Source organism: Grus americana, chromosome 8, assembly GCF_028858705.1.
Source record: "Grus americana isolate bGruAme1 chromosome 8, bGruAme1.mat, whole genome shotgun sequence".
Lineage (NCBI taxonomy): Eukaryota > Metazoa > Chordata > Aves > Gruiformes > Gruidae > Grus > Grus americana.
In genome coordinates, this window is record NC_072859.1 from 10,759,618 (window position 1) to 10,780,387 (window position 20,770).

The 20,770-nt window shown below is 33.5% G+C and overlaps 1 protein-coding gene across 8 annotated transcripts in view; it reads right to left on the minus strand.

The window, feature by feature from the left end:
* Window positions 1–20,770, minus strand: part of KCNT2 (potassium sodium-activated channel subfamily T member 2) — a 142,011-nt gene that overhangs the window by 30,598 nt on the left and 90,643 nt on the right. For 6 of the 8 annotated variants that reach the window (XM_054834142.1, XM_054834146.1, XM_054834143.1 and 3 more), the window contains 9 exons: window positions 20,398–20,506; window positions 13,530–13,638; window positions 9,129–9,185; window positions 7,856–8,005; window positions 6,493–6,722; window positions 5,608–5,824; window positions 4,132–4,237; window positions 3,675–3,847; window positions 1,541–1,612 (listed from right to left, as the gene is read on the minus strand). In XM_054834142.1, the coding sequence (XP_054690117.1) occupies window positions 1,541–1,612; window positions 3,675–3,847; window positions 4,132–4,237; window positions 5,608–5,824; window positions 6,493–6,722; window positions 7,856–8,005; window positions 9,129–9,185; window positions 13,530–13,638; window positions 20,398–20,506 (1,223 nt within the window). The remainder of the gene's footprint in view (window positions 1–1,540; window positions 1,613–3,674; window positions 3,848–4,131; window positions 4,238–5,607; window positions 5,825–6,492; window positions 6,723–7,855; window positions 8,006–9,128; window positions 9,186–13,529; window positions 13,639–20,397; window positions 20,507–20,770) is intronic. The other 2 variants (XM_054834144.1, XM_054834141.1) reach the window with 1 other exon arrangement.

Below are 20,770 nucleotides of genomic sequence, written 5' to 3' on the forward strand. Positions count from 1 at the left end.
CATTTCATGCCAGGTGACCACATGACAAATATGTTTGATACTTAAAGGTAGGAGGTGGCACTTTGGGAATGTGTTCTATACACATTAAATAAGAAAGGAAACTTTGCATATTTTACATTGTAGTTGTTAGCTAAAGATGATCAACGTCTATTAATTGTGCATTATTTTAAAACATGTTTAGGAAAACACAGGGAATAAGTATGAACTAGAACTTTAAAAGTATTATTATTTATGAAAATAGATGTCAAAGAACAAACAAACAAAAAAACCCAACACCCCCCCCCCAAAATACAATTGGTTATCGCACCAGGAATTAAAGTGATTGTATTGTCAGAAAAATACAGAAGTTCATGCTAGTATTACTGTAAACTGTAGAATTCTGTATGATCACTTAGTTTAAAGACAATACACTTTTTTTTGAATGCACACAGTACTAAAAACAACAAACCACCTTTAGGGAGGGATTTGATTTCCTTTTTGAAATAAACTCAGTAAATTTAATTGAAGTTTAATTTTCCATGTTAATAAAAACAGGTTAATATCTTTGGGTTATTACGTACTTTGGATACTTTGAGTCAATTCAATTATTGTCCTGGTACGAATTCTTTTTATAATTGTAGTGGAATTAAGAAAGTAGTAGATATTAACAACCCGAGCCACTTTTTTCGTTTAGAGGAAGAACGGTAGGAAGTGGAAAACATTTCTGTAGATTCTTTGCAAATCCCTCAATGACTGTGGCATCACCAAGGTAAATCTGTAACTGCATCACTATTATAAGTAGTTTTAAAGCCCTTGTTACAATAGGTTAGATGGAGAAACACTGAATCTCCAGAATTCTCATTGTAAAACTGGATTCTGTTAATTTAGGGCAGGAAATAAGTTTTTTTGATTTCTACCTAGGGAAATGAGTATTATGAGCTTGTAACCCCAGCTCAATATTAGTTATGTAGTGAAGCAAGCCGTTTGCTTCTTTAAATTGACACGCTACACATGGGAGTTTACTAAAATGCTAATGAGCCCTTGCTCATATTAATACTGTTGTTTCTGCCTGTTTTTTACATTAAGTCTATGTTGCTAAACCTAGATATGTAAATACGTATTAGCAGAGGTGAAGACAGAAATGTAGGAGTAGGTGATATTTTAAGTAGCAGATGAAGAAGACTGTTGGACACATTCAAGACTGTCTACATTCTGTAGCTATCTTTACAAAACGCTAGTCAGTAAAGCCAAACAAATTATAACTAAGCATAGAATGACACTAGAATCAGGGCTATAATCTGGCAATTTGTAGAAACATAGTAATACATCTAAGTAAGTGTTAATGTTTTTGAAGATATTAACCTGTGTTCCCTGTCATGCTCTTGACTAATGATACCCTTTCTAAGTCAGAAATTTGAAATCCCAAATTATAGCACACAGACACAAACCATGCATGCAAAAAGATCATCTTCAAATACAACACACAAACATGCAATGACAATACACACAACAAACCACTGAGCACTACAATGTTAAGTTTTCTAACAGTTATTTCACCTACTTGTCGATAGAGCCCACCATGTAGTAAACCATTGGAAACCAACAGATTGCATCCAGAAAATGCATATCTGGCCTAAGCAGCAGATGGGATTACAAAATGAAACACAATATCACAACAGCAGCATCTCTTCTAAAATATTTCAATAAACTGGTAGCTTTTAAAAAAAAAAAAAACAACTTTTTAAGACTTTTGCAGTATAATATCACTTTAGACAGGAAATAGGTTTGCAGAAAGCTGTGAATAAACAGTTTGCTGTGATCATAAGGAATGATCAGAATTAACATGCTTATATTAATAAATGCACCTCTTAAATCAGAAATTTTATGGCACAGTACAATTCCAAATACAAGAATGAATGACTGATGTCAAAGACACGCTATCAAGTTACACTCCAATGCATACTTAAAATAAGCAGTGAGAATTTTTAATTAAAATGTGAAGAGGAAACCACATCATCAGTTGGTTTTTGTGCCAACAGCTCCATTCAAGTCAATGAGACAATCTTAGATAAAACCGTATTTTTAAATGGAATGTGCAAACTTAGATACTGTATTTTATTGCATTGTTTCTTTAATCATATATTTTACTGTGTTGTTTCCTACATACCAAGAAACATCAGAAATCTTAAAACACATGTGTAGATATCAGAATAAGCATACTGTAATAAATTGCCTTGATAAAGAGAGGAAATAGGAATATAACAACAAGGCATAGAAATGTTCATTGAAGGTGGCCGAATTCCTAGGTCCAATGAAGTAAATTACAAAATTCTAATTGACTTGAATGGCAGCCTGAATTCCACCTCATGCATGTATGAAAAGCATGCTGGCTTTTCAGCTAGCTTCTGTAGTCCCATCAATGTTGGCCTTTCAGAGCAGCAACAGCAAATGCTGTGTAGAAAGATACAACACTAAGGGTATTAGTTTAATTAGCAACCATAGCTTTTACTTTATGCTAGTAAAAAGTACTTTTAGCTATAAAATGTCACAACAGCACTAAAGTGTGTAAACTCAGGCACTATGCTGGAAAAGAGAAGAAGCACTAGAGGGCACTGTATGATCACATCTTTAATCTTAAGAAAGTTGCAAATCAGAAGTTCTTTAGCCTAATTTAAGCTTTTACCAATTTGTGTAATTCACTTTATGCCATAATATGTACATAAAACAGCTTCTGTTTTGCAAACACAGGTGTATATGGCTTCACTAAAGAGCTCTCTGAAGCAAAAGTGGGATGCTTCACAGCAGGCCTTTGAATAATAAGTCACTTAAACTAGAACATATATATGAAAAGGGAAGTGTCACCCTGGAATCAGAACCTATAAGACATTGCTGCTGCTGTCATTTCTTTGAGTCATAGCTTGATCTAATTTTCTGTATACAGCTAACCTCTGTTTTTGTGTCTTCTAAATTGTGATTTTAAGTACTTGAGCAGTATCAAAGTTTTGAGGGGGGAAAAAAGTAAGTCTCATTCATTGTCAGATTACAAATGAATCAGTCTTGCCAGAGAAGAATTTGTCTGAAATTTTAAACAGCTAATGCAAGAAAGGCTAAGAATTCCAGTGATCTCCAGACAGATATGGTAGTAAAAAGAATATTGCAGGCTTTAGTTTTCTTCTATGATTTTATATAATTGTAGACAAAGGGTGGGTGGGTGTCCTATTGGCTTAAAGAACTGTTTTATCATAGAGTCTAAAATTATTAAAAATGTGCCTAATTGGCCTAGGCCACTAAGTGCCTTGTGTTAAGTAGGTTTGTGTTGTCTGAAGTGCTGTCATGTTGCTGTGAAACTGTTACACAGCTTGCTTTTTACAGTGTTTATGAAGATATCTAATTTTAGCAGTACTATTCACGTTATTTTGGGTATTTTTAAGAAATACTTAGCTAAAACATTGCCCATGAAGAATAAGGACATTTAAATTCACTATGGTCATTTACAGTAATTAAAAAGTCAATTTCGTATATGACAGTGAACGTAGGGTATTACTTCTATCACTAACTTTTCTTGAAGATAAATGTGCCATAATGTTTTTGATTTTAAGTTGGCCATGTGAAGAATGATCATCTATTGAAGTAATGGTAAAATAAGTTTAAAACTTCTCACACAATACATAAATAAATAAATAAAATCTACTTACGGGTTATCCAGGAGTAATACAATGGGATTTAGTTCTTTCTTTGGTCGGTAATAAGCTCTGAGTGGAACAATAAAGTTATATAAGCCATTTCCAGCAGTTTCCGCTGCAACTATAATCAATTTATTTTTGAATCCATAGGCTTTGGCATCTTCATAGTAGTTATGCTGGCATCCCTAAAATCAAAATAAGAAACAAGTTCAGTGGATATGAATAAAGAAATTTAGCTGCAACGTTAAAGGGTTTTACCATTAGAAACAGAAAATTGTATCCGATGACCTGATATAGACCTGATTAGATATAAACAAATGATTGGCGATGAAAAGGATGAGAAGACATGTTAAAGCTCAGTAAGTGCTGAACAAACCTCATCTCTAAGCAGAAAGCAGAATTTAAGTGTGTTCAGATGCAAGAGACAAATGAGACTGCAGATTTATCCAGTAACAGAAAGTGCCTTTACCTTATCTAGTCGTAGACAACAGAAGGGTACTTTTTCATGCAGAAGATGGCAAAATGTGGGAGAGCTTCCAATATATGGAGAGTAAGGAGGATAGCCTTTGGCATACCTATGAGAATAGAACAAACATTTTTCGGTATAGCAAATTACAGAAACACAGTTAACTATACAACTATTTTATGGGATGTTTATACCTATGTCTATGTTTTGCAGCTATCTGTAGACCAGCAGAGTCAAGTACAGGAAATGAACTATGTTTAACAAGGATCAAAGGCATATATTTTGTAGCTTTGACCAATTTGATACAATTTAATGAAAGCTGTTATGTTTTTGTGGACTAAAGGAATTTCACTCGGATTTTGGTGGGGTTTTTTTTGTTTGTTTGGTTTGGTTTGGTTTTTGGGGGGGTTTTTTGTATAGGCATATTTGGAAATGGGCTGATGTAGATGTATCACAATGTGCTGTCCTAGTGTTGTGAACGCAGGTACTGGAAACTTCTAAGGAACGAAAAAAAGTAAGGAAAGAAAAAAGAAATAATTGTGGTACTTCTGCTCTCCCTTCTCCATTTTTCTTTCAAACACTTATCAACAATAAGTGAGGTCAATACCTTCTTGCTTTGATAACATACTTTCAACATTGGAATGAATTTTAAATGGCAAATCCTCTTGATGATGATATGAAATTTCTAACTGGCCTTAGTTTTCAATAAGAGGCCTTTTTAAATCCTGGTATTTCAGTCTGTAGATTTAAGATGATTTGTTCTATTACATTTTTTTCATTGGAGCTTTATGATCTTCCCTGGGGCTTCTCATGCTCATCGCTGTTGGAGATGGAAAACTGTGCTAGGTAAGCCACTGGCTTAATTGCGTATTTCAGTTTTAACATCCCTGTCAGTAATCCCAATAAACATAATTGCTTATCTGCATGGCAGTTATAGGATTGAATGTTCTGTTTTTATCTGAGTAATGCACCATTACTTTCAGTAACATGCTAACAAGCATTTTAAATTAGATGTAATAATTTTGTCTCATACTGCTTTGTCATTCCTACATTTTGAAGTCAGACACCTAGCCCCAGCGTTTAACAAGCCTGTTGAATGATCTGATTATCACTGCATTCTCAAGACATAAGTACTTATCTGTTTACAAATTAGCTGTCTTTATAACTATATAATGTAAGAAAAAGGGTCATAAAAATGCTATTAAAAAAATTGCAATACACAACTAGATCTTTATAATTGAGTATAGAAAATTTCTAGCAAATGGAGGAGTTAATATGTTGGGGTTTTTATTTCAAAATAGGCATAACGGCATCCTGCTAACAGACAATAGCATTTCATAAAAGAGAATAATTCCATAATTGGCCTTTATGGGTCATGCTTGCTACAACTGCTTGGATTGATCTGCATGTCAAAAAATTATCTGTGCATAATAGGAGCTTTTCAAATTATGTTGCTTATTTTATATTTAATATACATACTCTAAGCCCGCAGAGACTTCCTCATCTGATGGGGTAGTTTCATCTTCTGACTGGTCACTTAGCAGGTCACACGTCTGAAGCGAGGAGGAGTCTGCAACCTCCAAAACAGGAGCTATACTGGGCCGCCTGCCCTCTTTACCTCCCTCAGAAGGAAGAGCTAGCGTAGGTCCCCTGGATGTTCGGCATCCTGTGTCTTGTAAATCAATAGCCACTGTCCCTGAAGTAGCATTGAAAGCATTTTCTCATTGTGATTGTCAAAACATTTGATGAGATTCCCATGGTTAGTGGGGATTAACTGACTACACAGCCAAAGACTGAAAGGAATACTGTATCAATTGTGTTTATTAGATTAAAATATAACAAATATTTAAACTGTACCTGAGGAAGCCTTTTCCTGCAAATAGCACTTTTTTCTGACCATTAATATATATTTTCTTGTTAACTACCGTTTTAAAATCATACCTTATATAATTAACCCATATTTATATGCATCAACAACCTGTAGGTTTTTATTAAGCAAGTGCCGTTTTTAGTTAAGAAGCTTATGAAAACTTATTACAAATGACCAGTTATGAATGACAAAGAAATTAGCCACGTGATTTTTCTCACTTGTTTTGCTATGCATACATTTTATTATTACTTTTTTATACAACAGTCTTAAGCAGTTTAATTCCATATTGTCATGTAAAGGAAAAACATAACCAAATTCCGTTTGTTTTTTGTTGGTGGTGGGTTTTTTTTTAAATACGAGGGCAAGTGTTTAATATTTTTTCTTTCCATATACTGTTATAATTTCTTAAAATTTTAGAAATACACTGTTAAAAGCTTTAAAATGTACTATTTATTGAATAAGAATATGTTGTGAGGCTTTTTTTTTTTACTTACCCATGCTGGCTATTATACTGTGTACAGGTAATCTAGAAGCTCCATGATAAGATAACTTTGATTCATGGTTTTTTCTATGCTTTTCGTGCTTCTTAAAAGCAGAATTCTCTTCTTTGGTGATATTTATATAAAAGCATATATCTGTAGAACTCATGATATATCGAGGACCTGGATTCAGCAAAATGTTTTTGTTATCTTCCTTTCTAACACCAATCAGACAGACTCCAAACCTTAATTAGAAAAGGAAAGGCATGGTTCATTTTGCATAGTCCTGTATATACCAGAATTTCCATTGTCAACAATGAACCTCCAGTATATATATTTGCAGATTATGAACATTTGCAGATTTTTGGATTAAAAATATGTTTGAAAAATGTTCTCTCTTAAACAGGCCACTTCTGATCAAGCAGTTTTTATGAGCTCATGAATCCCTGTGCATTTGAATCCAGAATTTTTCTTAATCCCCATAATATTCTTCTATTGCTGTTCCAGTTCATTTTTTCTATCAGATGAATAGTCTCTTCTGGGAAAATATTAGTAGAAGAATGGATATATAATATAAAAAATTATTCATCATGTTAAATTGTTCTATTATTAATATGTAATGGAAACCATTTTCAGAATTCATTTTTGAGATTCACTCCTAGAAATGTATTTGATTAGTGATAGAAAATAAGGAATTAAAGCAAAAAAAAAAATCTTTCTCTCACTTATTAAGTATGAGAATAAACTCAGTGTTCAGGGTTTGATATATGTTCATTTTGTCAAATATATACAAATATATATGATTTGTGTTCAGTTTGTACGTTCACCTCACAGAGCAGCACTAAGTGATGCATGATCTGGAACCTAAAGAAGATATGTTAGCATCTAGCAGAAAAAATATGGGTTTATTCTGAACAGTCACCAGAATATAGCATAAACCACCTTTAAATTGAACATTTTGCATAATGTGAACACACTACAAAAGAAGCCAGATTTCCAGCAGACTCCTATATAAATAAATAAAGTACATTAACACCCTCCCACCCGCCCTTTTCTAGATTTTTTTGGACATGGAAAGGGACTGGTGTTCTCATATAACCTCTCTAAGGTACAATTTTTTTCTGGTTGTCAGGCTTATCCTATATATACTTTATAGTCTATTCTCTTAGCCTAAGCTGGCCTGTACAGAACCAACATGAGCTTTTCCCTGACCAGCTGTAACTTACAGAAAAATATCCATGAAATATATCAGTGGCCAGATATTTAAACCCAGAAACAGAGTATTGTGTAATACTGCATCTTTGAATGCAGAGCTATGTTGCAGGCAAGACAAATTATTTCTTTGAACTTTTAATTGTTGATAAGAAAATGAACATACTTTTTATGTGCATGGAAAGAAGCATATGTGAAGCTTTTCCCCTCATACTCAGCAAAAAAAGTACTTTCTTCCAGGTTAATATGATACACTTCATTACCAGAGCATCTGCCATACATTTTCTGCCATTGTTCTGGTGATTGCTGACTCTCCCTGAAACATGTACAGATAAGAAGAATAATTTAAAACAATGTAAAATTCTTATTAGTCAGAACAGTATTTCATGGCAGTAGAAACTACAAATGTCTATTAAAAAGGTCCCATAGGCTAATCTGAAAGAAATATTTGAGATCAAAGCTTGGTAATACTGTAAGTGCAGAGATTATTTTAATGAATTAGAGAGCGTTTTCTGCTAAGTAATAGGCATGTAAGATTACGTATTTTAATATCAGGAGAGATATGGCTGAATTACTTTAAATTCACACCACAGTAAGTAGATTCATTGCAATTTAAAAATGACAGGTGAAACCAAGAGCATGCTCATTCTAGTCATAAAGACAGTCTCTTCAGATACTGCATGGCAGATTGTCTGGTTCCCGTTTGAAGTAGGTAAAGAATCATTAAAAACAACTTATGTAGGAAAGACCCATTTGGCTTCGGTCACTGTATCTGTAAGAGAAATTTTTTTTTTTCTGCATTTGCTTATTAGTTATCTTCAGCATTTACCCTATGGACATTTTTAGTTACTGTGCCTTGTATATGATGACAAGTATATACATTCTTTTCCCTAGTGCAAGAAAATAAATTACTACTTTAACCATATGAAGCATATCCTCCTTTACTATATGCAGCTAATGGTCTTTATCCAAATGGACTGTTAGTGGAAAGGTTCCAAGCCTCACCTAACACCAAAACTCGCAGACTTGGGGCTTCTGTGAACTTCTTTATAAAGTTTCATATGGAAACAAGGTTCTGTCTGCGTGAGTTTTACTGGATATAATAGATACATATATATGCGCAGATAGGACATAGAATTGATTAATATGCTTTGTGTTTTGCCACTTGGAGCTAAGATCTCAAGGTATTGGGATATGCTCCTTTGTGCTCATTTATACATTTTCAGTATCTTAACACACTTTCTGTTTTTCTTAAATTTACCATTCTTCTCCACCCTCAGTGTAGAAACATTTTGTTTCAAGATGGAAATAAGTAAACCATTTTTATGGCAACAGCATTAACAAACAGTGCACTAGGTGTAGAATAGCAGAACTAGAAATGTAATTACAGAAAAAAATTTTTTCCACGTTTCACTTTTCCCCCTAAATAAAATGTTCACCTGTTTAAAGTCTGCTTGGTTCCAGTTAGTTGTCTAAAAGCTTCCCATGGGGCTGTTCTGTAAAGATCACATTAAGGTCAAGTCAGAAAGGCTATTTTCTTCCAATATTTTGTATCATAATATGAACTCTAATAACATGTTATTACTAGATTAGATACCATTTAAAGATAAATGTTAAGATTAATAATTAAGATCAGTAATAAGATTATAAATAAGATTCAAGTTAGAATTTCAGTGTCTTACAGACTGAGGTTTTGAATTACATAAACAGCTGGGAAGACCACGGGATTTTTACATCTAGATTTTTAATCTGCAAAGTAGCATTAAAGACCAAAGCCAGTTCACATAAACAGCAGCAAACTTCCCCTTAATTTTAATAGCAAGTTGATCTGGCCACAGTTGCTTCGAAAATGAACATTTTCCCCAGTTTCCTCACATATTAATACCAGAAAATAAGGTGGGTTTAATTTACGTACATGTGTTTGGTTTTGTTTACTGTTTATTGTATTATCATTTTAATTAGGATAATAGAGAATAATAATTTTTCCTATGTTCTGCTGCTAAGTAGTGCCTTCGATTTCTAGTAATTTCCCAGTGTACTTATCTTAATGATTATTAGAAATGAGCTTGTATTATTGACGGTGTCACACTGTTTCTTAATAAATATAGGAAACAGATTTCCTGTGGAATAGGTAGCACTTCATTTTTAAGAGTACAACAAACAGTTGGGAGAGTGTTTTATCTATGAACTGTCAATAAACTGTTTAATTCCATTAAAATGTAAGTCACTTGAGATCGTAACTTCATTAAATAACAAATGTTAAGAAGCTAGAATTTTAAAGTGGTCATATTTTCCCCTAATGAATGACTTTTCACTAGGGAAATGATAAAAAGCAAGAAATGTTCTCGCCAGTTCCTTGATAATCCCCTCTGGTTATATGCACCTAAAATACTATGTAAAAGGAAGACCCATTCCTTGTGGAATGGAAAGTCATTTGAACCTGGTTATCTGTGATAACAACTTGAACACGCATTCCCAGTCACTGTATTGCAGTTACTAAACTGCAACAGATATGGGGCTACCCTGAATGGAAACCTGACCTAATTATTAAGTAAGTCCTCCCAACGACTTTGAATAGACTTTTAAAAGATTACCCACAGTTGGAAGCAGTTGATTCATTGCAGTCTCCCCGTAATCCAAGTCTGGTTTTTTTTATATAAGTCAATACTGACAGGGATTTAAAACTCATGTCCTACATAAAGTTTAATGCAAGTGCTAGTAGTAACCGGGATAATGAAAGGATAATGAAACAGGAACCAACGTAAAGGAAAGCAGTTCACTGTTAACATTGGCCGTCTATTTAATAAATACTATTTGTTATTTAGATCTAATAAAATACAAATGCACGTATAGTTTAAATTTTTAGTTGTAGTTTAAATAATCTATTTTCACTTAATCTTTTTACTTATACTTAGCCAAACTCAAATGTTCATCTGTCTTCACCTTTCATATCCATAAAGGCAATTTAATCTATTTTAACAATTAGCAGTTAAATTTACTTATTGTTCAACATTAGAAAATATTTAGAAAAGCCAAAACAATTATTCTGTTTTATAAATTAGTCAAATCTAAAGCAGCTTTATGTCTGCAACACAATGACAACCTGTAGATGAAGCTCAAAACTGACACTTATTTTGAAAACAGAGTTCCCCTGACGGCAATGAAGTGCAGAATCATTTGTTTTACCAACACTGTTCAAACACTCTAGAGTCAGTGCAGATCTCTGGAGATGCTTATGAATAATGTAAGTTTAAAAGGAATTTTTGCTCTAAAACATTAGTGTACACTCAATAAGAAAATTTGAAAATAAATTTCTTAAGTATACTTCTAAAGAGCAGATTTATACCTGTATCTAGCTATGAGTTTATTTTAGTTAGCAAGTGTTCAAATCAATTATGGTATTGCACATTAAAAAGATTAATAAAAAAGCAAAATAAGTATAAGATTGATAAAATTGGGACACTGAAGTGGTAATTCAGGAAAGAGACTTTTTTTCACATATTTTAAATATTTTACACAATTTTTTTCAATTATGTGTAATTACTGTCTTTTAAATTTAGAATATTATATTCAAGAAGTGCATACTTGTTAAAAATCAATGGTTAAATCTCTAGTTGTTAAATATCACCTTAACTAAATCTTCAAGGACACAAAACTTCCAGATTAAACATGGCCTACGTAATACTCAGTTATAAGCAAAAAGTAAGTTCAAGTACATCATTACTTAATGTTTTCAACAGCACAGTAGGGTTTTTTAATAGGATCAGAGCAGTAGCAAAAGCATAGCTTTGTCCTCATTTCCTAATTTTGAATGCTTGACTTGGTGACATTTATCATCTATTGAACAGATTTGTGCACTTATACAAAACTTAATGAAAAATTAAAATCTCAGATAATTAGACTTTTGAGACCGTATTCCAGCGTTTCCAAGGGTTTTTAAAAAGTTGTAAGGAATAAAAGGGGAATGAAAACCCCACCAGTTTGGGAATTGTGCACCTTTCTATGTATGGGAATTATGTACATTTTTAGTAAAATGAAATGAAGTAGCGAAAATACTAAAATTGAAAGCTTAAAGTGATATTTTGGGAGAGAAATACTTGAATTTTTTAGTTTATTTTCAGCACTGAGAAGTCAAGACTACTCAAATTTGAAATATTTTTTTACATTTTTTCCCTCTAATATGTGTGTGTGAAACTTTCACCGATATAGTGTGGTTTTAAAGAACAGTCATTCAATCAACTATTCCAGCATTAATACACTTGCTCTAAGATGGCCAAAGTTTGCCATTTTTCAGTATTTTGGAGTCCATCTAAGATTAAATGCTCTGATGAGTGCTGACTAAAGTAGAAGAATGACAACTAGGTCTTTTCACTTTTCCATTCTTTCTGTATTTATACAGCAAGATTGTATGTTCCTGTAGGAAGAATTCAAAGTAATGCTGACAACTATTTGTGCAAAAAAAATACTATTTTTGCTCCTAGTATACAATGACCAGAGTAGAAATCAGTTACTTTAACATTTCCTGATTACATCAATTAATTCTGATTGCAAAAGAATTAATAAGCACTTTTGCATTCTACTATAGTTACTTTGCACCATAATTGGAAATCTGTATAAATTATCAATATGCCCATGTTAAAAATGAAATGCTAAAGTTCTTAAGTACAGCAGAAAACAGAGTCCCTTTCATATGTCTGGTTTTGTGCTGATGGAAAATTCTTTGCTAGCTGTTAAGAATACTGGTCTTCCTTCATGTAATATGAAATAACTAAAGAAGGCTTTGTATTCTGTGCATGTCAGATAATGAAAGCTAGGTAGATGAAGAATGTATTTCACCATGATCCTCAGGAGGGATGGAAACAGTATTTTGTTGTCATCTTATTAACAGATTCTAGTACAGACAGTGCCATTAAAATCTTGACATTTGTTGTTCTTGGTAGTAAAAGTTCTAGCAGTAATTTCAGTTTTCCCCATCCTGGGTACAGAGGAATACTAGAAATGTCATACAGAAGGTTAAATAACTCTGCTCGTAAATATCAAGATATTACTGGGTCCATGGCTACTTCAAAAAAAGTATGCATTTTTACTAGACTCTCAAATGCATTCTTGTGCAGTCTATATGAATGTATTCCATTTCTACAGGTATATTTGGAGATTTACTCTTTAATGCCTCTTTCTGCCCACAACATTTCAATAAGAATACTTTATTATTCCAAGAATATAGCATAACAGAGACATACTAGATGTGGTACAATTATTTTGGTAAATATAGAGAGGCTCTACTGTGAGTATGCAGCCTGCAGAGACACTGTAGTTCTGTACCCTTTCCAGCAGTATGGTTATTATGTTAAAAACTATCTCTTCACATGCATATTTGCTTACTACTTAACATACAGGCACTGAATAGCAAATAATATTTTATGTTATCAGACAAACATTTTTTGAGCTCAATAAATAGGAATTTTTATTTGTATACAAAAACAGACCTTCAAATTAATATATTAAAATAGATATTCTTGGGTCTTGTTGGTGTTCTTAAGTAGAACCGTGCGATAGATCCATGATTCAGTATACTAAATTGGAAATACAAATTTTCGTATCTTTTATCGTGGAAGTGGCACAACAGCATGCAACAAATTGTTAAATATTGGAGGGGGTGTATGTTTCTCTTTGAAATTATAATACGAGTAAAACATCTTGATGCTTTTATTGTGCAGAAAGTTCCAATTTCTTTTTAAAAACTGTAGTTGTCTGGGAGTTCATGGTAAGCTATTTTCCAAAGAATATCAGCTATAACTCTTACAAGGTTGTGGGGGTTTTTTATGGTAGTATATACTTACTGTCCCCTAGATGTATGAACCAGCAGTGTGATTAATGTAGAGGTAGCTGGGCATATACAATTTAGAGCTAGCATCGCATATTTGAATTCCTCTTCACACACAACATGATCTGTACAAAAAAAGAAGATATAAATTGTTTTACAAAAATACTTTCCAATGAACAGAATTATCACTTCTTTTCCTTGTCTAGGAAAATGGTGAAGATAGAGACAATCAAAATATGCCTCCAGATCTTCATCTTCCACTTGAACCTGGAGAGCAGCCAGGTGTGTGATTTGCCCCATCTACGCTCTCTCTCAGATTGCATGAGTAGAGTTAATTTTGCATCCAGTTCATACTTTCTGTCCTGCAGCTACACATGGAGAGGATGCAGTAGCTCTGTGAATCTTGCTGCACTAGTTGTATGAGTAAGCCACGTAGCATAGTGTAGTTTGTATCTTTTGCCCCTTCTGCAGTTTTGCAGAAACTGGTATAGAGACATCAAGCGTTGTACAGAGATAGGTATGCTATTTCCTGAACACAAAATTCTAGGATACTACAATGCCCAGGTGCTGATCAATTAGATCAATTAGGCTGTACTGGCTTGCAGACTGGTTATTTGGCAGTGGCTCTGGGATTTTGCACTGCACTTCAGTGTGTGATGGAGATTTGACTAATATGTCCCCCCCAGGAACTGCTAACAGCTGCTGCCTCCTTGCAATCTAGGCAAGGGGGGGTGGTTGTTTTTTCTTTTCCAGCTTTTTACAAATTTGTGTTCTTTTTTACCCCAGTCGTTGTCTGGCTTTTGTATTCACAAAATTGTGCTTTGTTTTTGAGAGTCCTTACAAGAAAGTATGTCTGCGTATTAGTATTTGCTGTGATGGAACAGTACTATAGACATACCTGGGGTTTTTTCTGTTTTTTAATGGAATTTAGGGGAGGAGAATTGAGAACAGAAGGGAACAGAGGCATTATATCTAGTTCTCTATATTGGTTTGTACTTAAAACTGCCAAATCTTCTGTATGTGCTTTCAGTATTGTATAAATTATTATTCAACTTGGATGGCTAGTGCTTAAAATTCAGATTGCAGTTAAATGGTTTCTAGTGCTGGTGATGGCATGAAAAGGAAACAGAAATTACTTTTTAATGTCATTCACATATACCTGTGACAGTATTAAAACAGATATAAGAAGGGATAAGCACAAAACTTACAACTTTAATTAAACTTCTTGCCCGTGTAGAAACCTAGTCATAAAGGGTTTTTAAGGTCATGAAGGCATTTATCGCATGCTAAGTAATTTTTTTTCTTCTGAATTTAGTGTTTGATTCAGTCTACGTTACTTTAAATGGGAGTAGAATTTACTTCTGATGAGAAAGAATAATACAAGTAGTACAGCTGATGATCAAAACATAAGCCATATGAAAATTGCTGACTAAAAAAATAATCTTCTCCACCTAGATCTGAGCTGTGTACCTCTACTTCTAGTTGCACTAATATACCATTGAAATCCTTAGAACCACCTTACCTCTTTAAGCTACTTTCTAGACAGAATTTGTAGTATAGCTATAAGCATGCCACTTACTGAAAAGAAAAGTGAGGGCATACTTTGTATGCCTTCTCTGTTCCTTTTTTAAAAAAAAAATTCTAGAGGATTTTCAGTAACAGAATCATTGACTACTGAAAGGAGAAATTCATTCTCTCATTTTTTGAAGATCAAGGCCTATTTAAATGTTATAGGGAAGGAATGAATTTAGTTATATAAAGACACTGTCAAATATAGAACAAAATGAGATTTTTCCTCCCCTAAATATATTTCAGTTATAGCAATTAAATATTTCCTGCAGCAAATATTTCAGATAGAAATGTGTTCTTTTAGTTGACCATGTGCAATTAATAAATCAATTTGAATTTTAAACTAGAGATTTTGAGAGAGTAAGGTATAGTTTACTGCTTGGATGGAATATCTGCATTCCACTACCATTAGTCAGATGGCAATGATTTATGGAAGTGAATATTGTCATCCTGATATTGAAGGAATGAGAATTCTCCATATTTTTGAATTTGTATAGGATTTTGCCAAATAACCTCCCCTTATTTTTTGTTTAGAATGTTGTTATATTATAGCTAATGCTTTTGAAAATAGGAGCAAGAAAAAAATCTACAGGAAAATTATTTCATCATCTATTATTTCAGATCTTGTACTTGAACCAAATTGTACATGCTGACCTCTATATATATAAATGAAAATGAATAAATCACGGATGGCTCAATGCAAATGAAAAGCTCAGACTTAAATCCTCCATATGTGCTATACTCTCTAACATATATGGTAGACTTTTTGTATGGATTTTATGTAAAATATCCTGTTAACAGAGAATATAGCACACGGCAAACAGAGGTTGCTGTCCTACAACAGTTATCTTAATCTCGTATGTGTAAGAGATTCGCATTGTGTCATCAAGTGTTTTTACATCAGGAGCCATGGAGCTGGGATTCACAGGACTGTTTCCACTTCTGTTGTAGACTTTGACCTTGTGTGAGCTATTTATGCCCTTCGTGACTTTTTATGCATCTGTAAAATGGGTATATGAAAATACCCTACCTACTATAGAACTGTTGTGAAGCTTTTGAATTCTCAGAGGTACTTTGAGAACACCAGCTGAAAGATTCTTCAGTGATCTAATTACCGTGATTAGAAATATTGTAGGTATTTGAAACATGAAGAGAGGTACTGTGGGTTTCTTCTCTTGGCAGGAGTTAAGTTCTTATATTAGTCACGGATCAGGTCAAAAGTAACTTGCTCATTTCTCCAAATATTTGGCAGATTACAGCTTGCCTATAGTGTTACTGTGTTTTACATTTACGGTCAGGACTCTTATGTGGAGCTGTGGTGAGAGTTATACAGAACTTTATACGATGCTTTCTCTTCTCAAGTGAGTAGGGAGGAAGCTGGGGTGACAGCTTTCCCACTCCTCAGGTCTTGGGACATCAGTCAGGTCCAGAATCAGCAAATTGCTCAGTATGGCAATGAAGCAGCAGACAAAACTGCAGTTTATCTTGAACTGAATATTAAATATGTCAAATCAGTTTACCAAACAGAATTATTTTGATTGCATTTATACTAAAGAAATATTCCATTTAGAATTTCCAGAAGCTGTACTTGCTGTTGAAAATATATTTTGATAGAAAATTTATTGCTAAGTCTGTCTCAAATAGATGTAGTAATGCAGTGCGGAGAGTTATGACTTCTGTAATGTTCCTGAAGATAAAACATACTCAAAATAGTGATTTATGCCTGCAGCATCAACCACGTGGTAAGAATGTCCTAGACCTGATACAATTATTCTGAGAAGCCTTACTTTGGTCAGTTTGATAAGTTAACATGATCACTACCACACCAGATTGAGAAAAATGTCCATCCATTATCTCTAGACTATTTTTACCTGTAATTGGATAGATTAATCATCAGATGCATTCAATATCCATTTTGGTAAATCTGGACTATGTTCCTTTCGAATAAACTACTGAAGGTTTAATGTCAGACTTCACTAATCCGTACTAATTAATTGGTGCATTTTGAGTAAATAGAGAATGTCAAAATGTGTCCCCAGTTCCTGGAATTGTGATTATACATAATTTCTGAATATTCAAGGTAAAAGCAATTATTTTCTATCAAGTATATGAAAGTTGTGAGTTCAACTCAGTAAATATACAACTTCAGTCTCTGAATTGCATAAATATATTGCTCTGCTGTGGTCAATCTTCACTTTATTTCATGTTTGTGCTGAAATGCAAGGCCAGATGCATGCATTAAGGGTACATGGCCTTTTGTAGTCCCATGTGTTTGAGGGAAAAGCAGGAAGATTAAGAAAACCATATGTAACTGCCAGTGAAGGAAAATGCAGTATTACTGAAAGAAAAACTGGGCATGTCAAAGCATTTGTATATTGGAAATTTCTCATGAGTAATCAAAGCATTTCAGCTTAAGACATAAGACTGTTAACAATGGTGATACAGTGTTTCCTTGCCCATCTGATAACTGTCATGTTAAAGTGACTGTATATTTAGAGAGTATTCACACCTTGAACTTGCCCTGTGCTTTTTAGATTCCACTGAAGAATCATACTCATGCACAGAGAAATATTTCCACTGTATTAATATAAGTTACCATTCTAAACAAAGTAGTTTAAACTCCACTGTAAAAAATAACAGAGAAAACACAGGATGCAAGGGTGTGCGTCTGGCATCAGATGAAAAGACAGGAAACCTGCCTTTCTGACATGCCGTGTTACCCTGTGCAAAGTGTCTCCATTCTCTTGCTGCAATGACAAGAATAAGTTCTCGTGCTCTCATTAAAGAGAGGAAGAATGCAAAAGACTTGTCTACCAGATGGGAATAAATTATAACAATTACTTGTCCTATATACTGTTTCTGAAGCCTAAGGCAGAAAATCTCCAGGATGCTATTCTATGAGAAAATGCAGTCAGGGTCTAAATTTCAGGACTGTCTCATGCGATCTAGGACTATTGGTCAACCTAACAGAAGCTGCTGAGAAACTCAGCTTCTAGTGTTTTATAAATTTTCAACGTAGTTAAAAGTTGAACTTTTGTTAGGAGGGCTTTGTGGAACTCTTTGATTGTATGTTTTCTAAATTCAGAAACTTTCTTTTTGACAGTTATAGTCTCTAAATTTGTGTTTAAAGAGAAAAAAAAAGAGATCCTATTACTGAATATTTCAGGTTCATAATAATGCAAAATATTGTTTTGGAAAACCTCCAGAAGAAAGGAGTAATTTTTTAAAGGAATATCAAATTTAAAAGAAGCTTTTGCATTAAGGCAGTAATAAAGCAGTCCTGAATCATAATAGGAAAAGCACTTAGAAAAATATTCCTTGTGGTTATGACAAATTTTATTCGTAAGCACTCTGGACAGGGCTATAGTCTGCAGCCCCCACTGGGTACGTATTTCAGAATGAAGAAGAATTGTATGAGATTAATAACCAAAGTAGAGTCCTCTTGGGAAAATGTATACAAACAAATGTTGTTCTCATGAATCTATCAATGGTATAGCCGTTTGCAGTAAGTAGGTAGGCATCCAGTGATGATGTTTATACCATGTTCATAAACTTGCCAAATTTAAAACTGCATTAAAAATTTCCTGTGCTTTATATGAGTGAGATTAAATTAATCTTGAAGGAAGGCTTGTAATTCTCTGCTTTTACTGTTGTGCAGAGAGTGTGTGGAAATGGATGCAGTGATCCCTATGACCCATGTGAAATTCTTTTGGGATGTAAAAGTGTTATATAAATATTTAGACTTACAATACAGTACTACTATAATTAATATCACAGGGGGCTAATGAGGCACAGAATATATAAGGTCTCCTCAAGCCCTTGAAGAACTACAGAACATAAATGAGGGTGGTAAGATACCAGACTGGTTAAGCTCAGTTGAAGGAAATATTACAAAAAGAGGTTTTGGGGTTTTGTTGTTGTTTGCTTTAAAAAAAACCAAAAAAGTCCAAATTCTCAAACTGAGACTTAGAACAGATATGAAAAATTACCTCTGTTTTGCAAGTCTAGTTATATATAACCTCCTACAGAGACAAAACCATTAAGAATAATGAAACTCTCTTAAAAATACAATTAGGAACAACAAATTAACAGTTACAGATAAAGAAAAGTGGCCATGGCTAGGGAGAAGAGACTATATTTGTGCTGTGTGGTTTTGAGGAGGAGATGAAAAAGCACCATCATTCTTGTCACAGCATGAGCCTTATTCCCTGCTGTGCCATCTCATAGTTTGAGATTACACTTTTATAACCTCAGAACTGCTATTGATGCTTTTTTCTTTCTTTCCAACCTAGTGGTAAATGCAGTAGCTTTTAAAATTACAGCTTTAACTGTTGCTCTGGAATTGTTCCGCACTGGAATTTACTTTTTCATCACATTCTGGGATGATGGAGGAGACTAATATTTTTCTATAGAGTTTTTTGAATTTTGCATGAATCAGCAATCTTTTCTTCCTTAGAATATCCTTCAAGAAAATTGAATTTTCGGAAGTACAGTTGAAAAGGAAAGTTCTGCTTCTACTTCATAGGGGTATTTTTCCAAAGATAGGCAAAATGAGTTCATTATAAAAGTATTTGTGTGTATTCGCACATGAGCATATATATGTCTGTATATACATACAGATGTATGTATGTGTGTGTTTGTGTACAGATAAAGAGACACCTACCTACATAGAGAAACAGTTTGTCAAATTAAAGCTGGTAATCTCTTCTTATAAGAGAGGATTTGTTTGGATTTCTTAACATCATTTTGCATTTTCTGTCATAGTTTCTAAGACACGCATTTTACTGGATATAGAGTTAAATTCTGTTTCTTTCCAAAATATTTGAAAGTAATTAAAATAATGTTTTTCATACCACTTAGAAAAAAACCAGTCCAATGAGAAGATTTTTTTTCCTCAATTGTTTGTTGGGTAAAATTTGGCCTTTTCTGAGCCAATCTTCTCATATACCCCTTAGTAACAGTATGTTTTAGTAAGCAGAAATGATTTAAAGACATGGATATAGCAAGCTGGAAACCTACCTGGATCTATAATTAAGAAGTAACAATGAGTTATATATGAAATAATTCTACTCTGTATATCATGTAACATAAGAGAGTAATAATCCCTAAAAGTGCTTATAAATAAGACTTTAATGTAAAACATGACATTTTACTATTGATAGGATATACACAGCCCATGTTATTTTACAATACTGCACTCTTAATCTGCTTCTAACCAGTAAATATGCCTAGGGAATCTCATTTTGCTTGTGTGTTTATGAAACAAACTGCCAAATACTAACAAGTGTTTCAAAAGGCTGAAATACTAGACTTACCTGCAAATTTGATGTGGAATTTATTCTCAGGTTTCAGTATTTGAACATACAAAGGACAATTTGGAGCAAAGTCTTTAACTGCCCATGCTCTTAAAATGGTTTGATGATCCTAGAATAGAGAGTATGAGATGATGGCAATGAAATACAAATAACCATGCTACATTAGAATAAGAACCTCTTATCAGACTGACTCCATTGAAGAAAACTAATTTTAAGACTATATAAGACCATCTAGTGTGGATGTTTATGTACATGTTATAAGTAATATTACATATTATGTCTATTACATATATTTGAATACATAAATATATATACACATACACAGCTGAGGTACCCTGTGTTCACCAACCATGTCTCTCAGGCCTCTGCTTTG